The 3055-nt window shown below is 45.1% G+C and overlaps 1 protein-coding gene across 1 annotated transcript; it reads left to right on the top strand.

Annotated features, from left to right (window-relative positions):
- The first annotated feature begins 917 nt into the window (after nt 1-917).
- On the top strand, nt 918-2752 carry LOC309537954 (uncharacterized protein). The gene is made up of 2 exons (XM_082233108.1): nt 918-1315; nt 1667-2752. The coding sequence occupies exons 1-2, from the start codon at nt 1295-1297 to the stop codon at nt 2606-2608; spliced, it is 963 nt and encodes a 320-aa protein (XP_082089234.1). The 5' UTR covers nt 918-1294; the 3' UTR covers nt 2609-2752.
- The last annotated feature ends 303 nt before the right edge of the window (nt 2753-3055 follow it).

Below are 3055 nucleotides of genomic sequence, written 5' to 3'. Positions count from 1 at the left end.
GTCCAGCAGCTGTAATGGTAGAGTGCAATATGATGTTGCCCGCCAAGTAGCACTGCTGGGTAAGCTTCACACAGTGAGTCGTCCACAAAGAAACAAGGGTAGAAAATAGCAGGATTTTAAACAGCAGCCCAGGGGAGTACATGTTGACCTTCTGCCTGTTAATGAACAAAAATACTTGGGGTTGGGAGACAATCAAGATCTCCCTAGAAGATGGTGAAGCCAGGCTTCTTCTCACGTGATTTTGGTTTCAAGATGGTGGTGACAGAGGTGGAGCTAGCTGCTCCGGCACCCTGCTCTGGCTGTGCACCTGGGGGTGGGGCTAGCTGCCTGTGGGGGCGGGGCGAGTATCCCAGGGGGGCGCTGCCCACAGTGAACATCCCAGTGCAACAATGTCACCCCCAAGGATGACAACTGGGGCGTGCCGCACCCACCGCACCCCCTTCTTCCACCAGTGGGCGGTGACGGCATCTGGGTTGGCGACAGAGGTGGTAAGTGCACTTTTTCTTAAGAAAAAAAAAGGACCAGGTGAAGGTGACAATGGTTTGTGTGTGTGTGTGCGTGTGCGCGCGCAAATGAGAAGTAATGGTGGCAAACGACTCAAATACGTAAAATTGCAGAAAGTTCTTGGTTAAATTTCATGGGGTTCCCAAAAGGGATTCAATAACTTTAAATATATGTTTCTTAGTACCGAGAATGGGGTGGAATAGAAAAGGTAGCTGGCAAAATTCATGCGGTTCCCAGAAATATTTAATTCAATTTTCACACTATGCATTTTGTTCCATGATAAAATTACAGGCTGTCTGGGAAGGCATGCAATCATTGCTTTCTTCATTTCCCACCCCCTCACTGTACCATTTCTTTCCATGTCAACCTTCTTCTTGGCCTATAAATCCCTCCAAGTCAGCCTCTTCCTCCATTGATTACACTGGTCAACAACAAATTTGTTGTCTGCGTTTTTTCAGCTGATTTAGGACGAATCTGATGTGCTGAATCAAAAAATCACATTGGTTTTGCTCAATCAGGTCAAGTTTTTGAGCTATGGCCACATGTCTTTTTTACGTTTTTGTTCACATGTACGCTTGTGTGGAGCATTTTAGAAGAAGTTGGTGGGGGTAAAATGCCTTGTCAAATAATTGTTTTGATTGGAAATGATTATTTTAATGACAAGAAGTATTCAGGTCCGATAGTTCTGGGTGATTATGTCGAAAAGGGATCAATTTGAAGTCATAAAACCTCAAAATCTTCCATAAATTGGTGCAGCAAAGCATAAAGTTGGGGGATCAAAACTAAGTTAATGGGGCAGCCACCCCACAAAGTATCCTGATCTTCAATCAGCACGTCGTCCTGTAGCTCATTGTGATGAAATTCCAGTGCCTATCTTCGGAGAACTTCCTGACATTAGTGACAAAGATGCCTCCATGTTGAAGGACATGAAGAAGAAGTGGTTCTTGAAGATGATGCTCCACATCCATTTTCCCAAAAGGAGTTGAATGATCTAGTTTGTGACCTCAGCTTGTCAAAGGACTCTGCCGAACTGTTGGCATCCAGATTGAAGGAAAAAAACCTCCTCTCTGACAGTGCTCGCATTCCGTTTTTTCTCGAAGAGAAGGACTTGGTGTACTGTGCAGATATTGCACAGCTTCTGCTCAAGCTTGGAGTGCCACAGTACGAACCCAAAGATTGGAGACTGTTCATTGACAGCAGCAAGCGATCACTGAAATGTGTTCTGCTACACAACGGCAACCAGTTTGCCTCTATACCCCTGGCTCACTCGAGTACACTGAAGGAGAACTATGAAGCAGTGAAGTATGTGCTGGAGAAAATTGGTTATGATAAGCATAAGTGGTTTATTTGTGTTGACCTGAAGATGGTGAACTTTTTGTTGGGACAACAGTCTGGCTTCACCAAGTACCCATGTTTTATGTGCATGTGGGATAGTAGGGATTGTGCTCAGCATTACACGAAGAAGGACTGGCCTGTGCGGGAGGAATTGGTGCCTTGCAAAGAAAGGAACGTCACCAACGACCCTCTGGTGGACATAGACAGAATACTCTTCCCACCGCTTCACATCAAGCTCGCCTTAATCAAGCAGTTCACCAAGACTCTGGACAAGGATGGTGACTGCTTCATTTACTTGTGCCAGGCTTTTCCAGGATTGACCATGGAGAAGTTGAAAGCTGGCATCTTTGATGGTCCTCAGATCCGTCAGCTCATCAGAGATCCAGAGTTCGGAAACTCAATGAACGAAGTGGAACTGGAAGCGTGGAGGGCATTTGTTCTGGTAGTGAAGAACTTTCTTGGCAACAATAAGGCCAGAAGCTACGCAGAACTTGTCAACAACATGCTGACTGCTTTCAGAAACCTGGGCTGCAACATGAGCATCAAGATGCACTACCTATTTTCACATATGGACTGGTTTCCTGAGAACCTGGGTTCAATGAGTGACAAGCAGGGGGAGAGATTCCATCAGGACATGAAAGAGATGGAGACCAGGTATCAGGGTCGCTGGGACGCAGTCATGATGGCTGACTACTGTTGGACTCTGAAGAGAGACCTCCCTGCTGCTGAGCATTCCAGGAGTTCCAAGAAACAGAAGTTCAAGCCCTGAAGTTTGAAAAATGGTGAAGCAACATGCAATTTACGTGTACTTACCTTTTTCAATGCCCACCATTCAGTTTACAGAAAACCTGACCTGATGGAGAGAAACGGATGCCATTTCCTGATTCAGCAGTGCAAAAATACCCTAAATCAGTTGTAGAAATCTAAACAACATTCAAAAAGTAAAAAATTGTTGCCCAGTGTTACCTGCTTGTTTCTTCTGAGTGCTTCTCAGCTTTTGATCTCTCCAGCACTATGAAAATTTTCCTGAGTACTTGTCTCCTCTTGGCCATCCTTTCTCCAGGTGAATAGAAAGTTGAAATCTTGGGGGGGGGGGGAATTTTCAAATCTGGGAGGGGATGTGCAGTAGGATAGGCAATGCAAACTGATATTGGCTCTATGAAGGATAAAGGAAGCTCAAAATATTGGAACACTGGGGAAATGGACTCTAAATTTT

The sequence above is a fragment of the Podarcis vaucheri genome, assembly GCF_965113315.1.
Source record: "Podarcis vaucheri genome assembly, chromosome: 7".
NCBI lineage: Eukaryota > Metazoa > Chordata > Lepidosauria > Squamata > Lacertidae > Podarcis > Podarcis vaucheri.
The sequence above is the reverse complement of the archived record's forward strand: the minus strand, read 5'-3'. Positions and strand labels throughout refer to the sequence as shown.

Coding starts and splice junctions, on each gene's coding strand:
- LOC309537954 (XM_082233108.1), top strand. CDS start 1,295: ATGGGGCAGCCACCCCACAAA. Junction 1,316..1,666: donor TGGGGCAGCCACCCCACAAA/GTATCCTGATCT, acceptor GGAGTGCCACAG/TACGAACCCAAAGATTGGAG.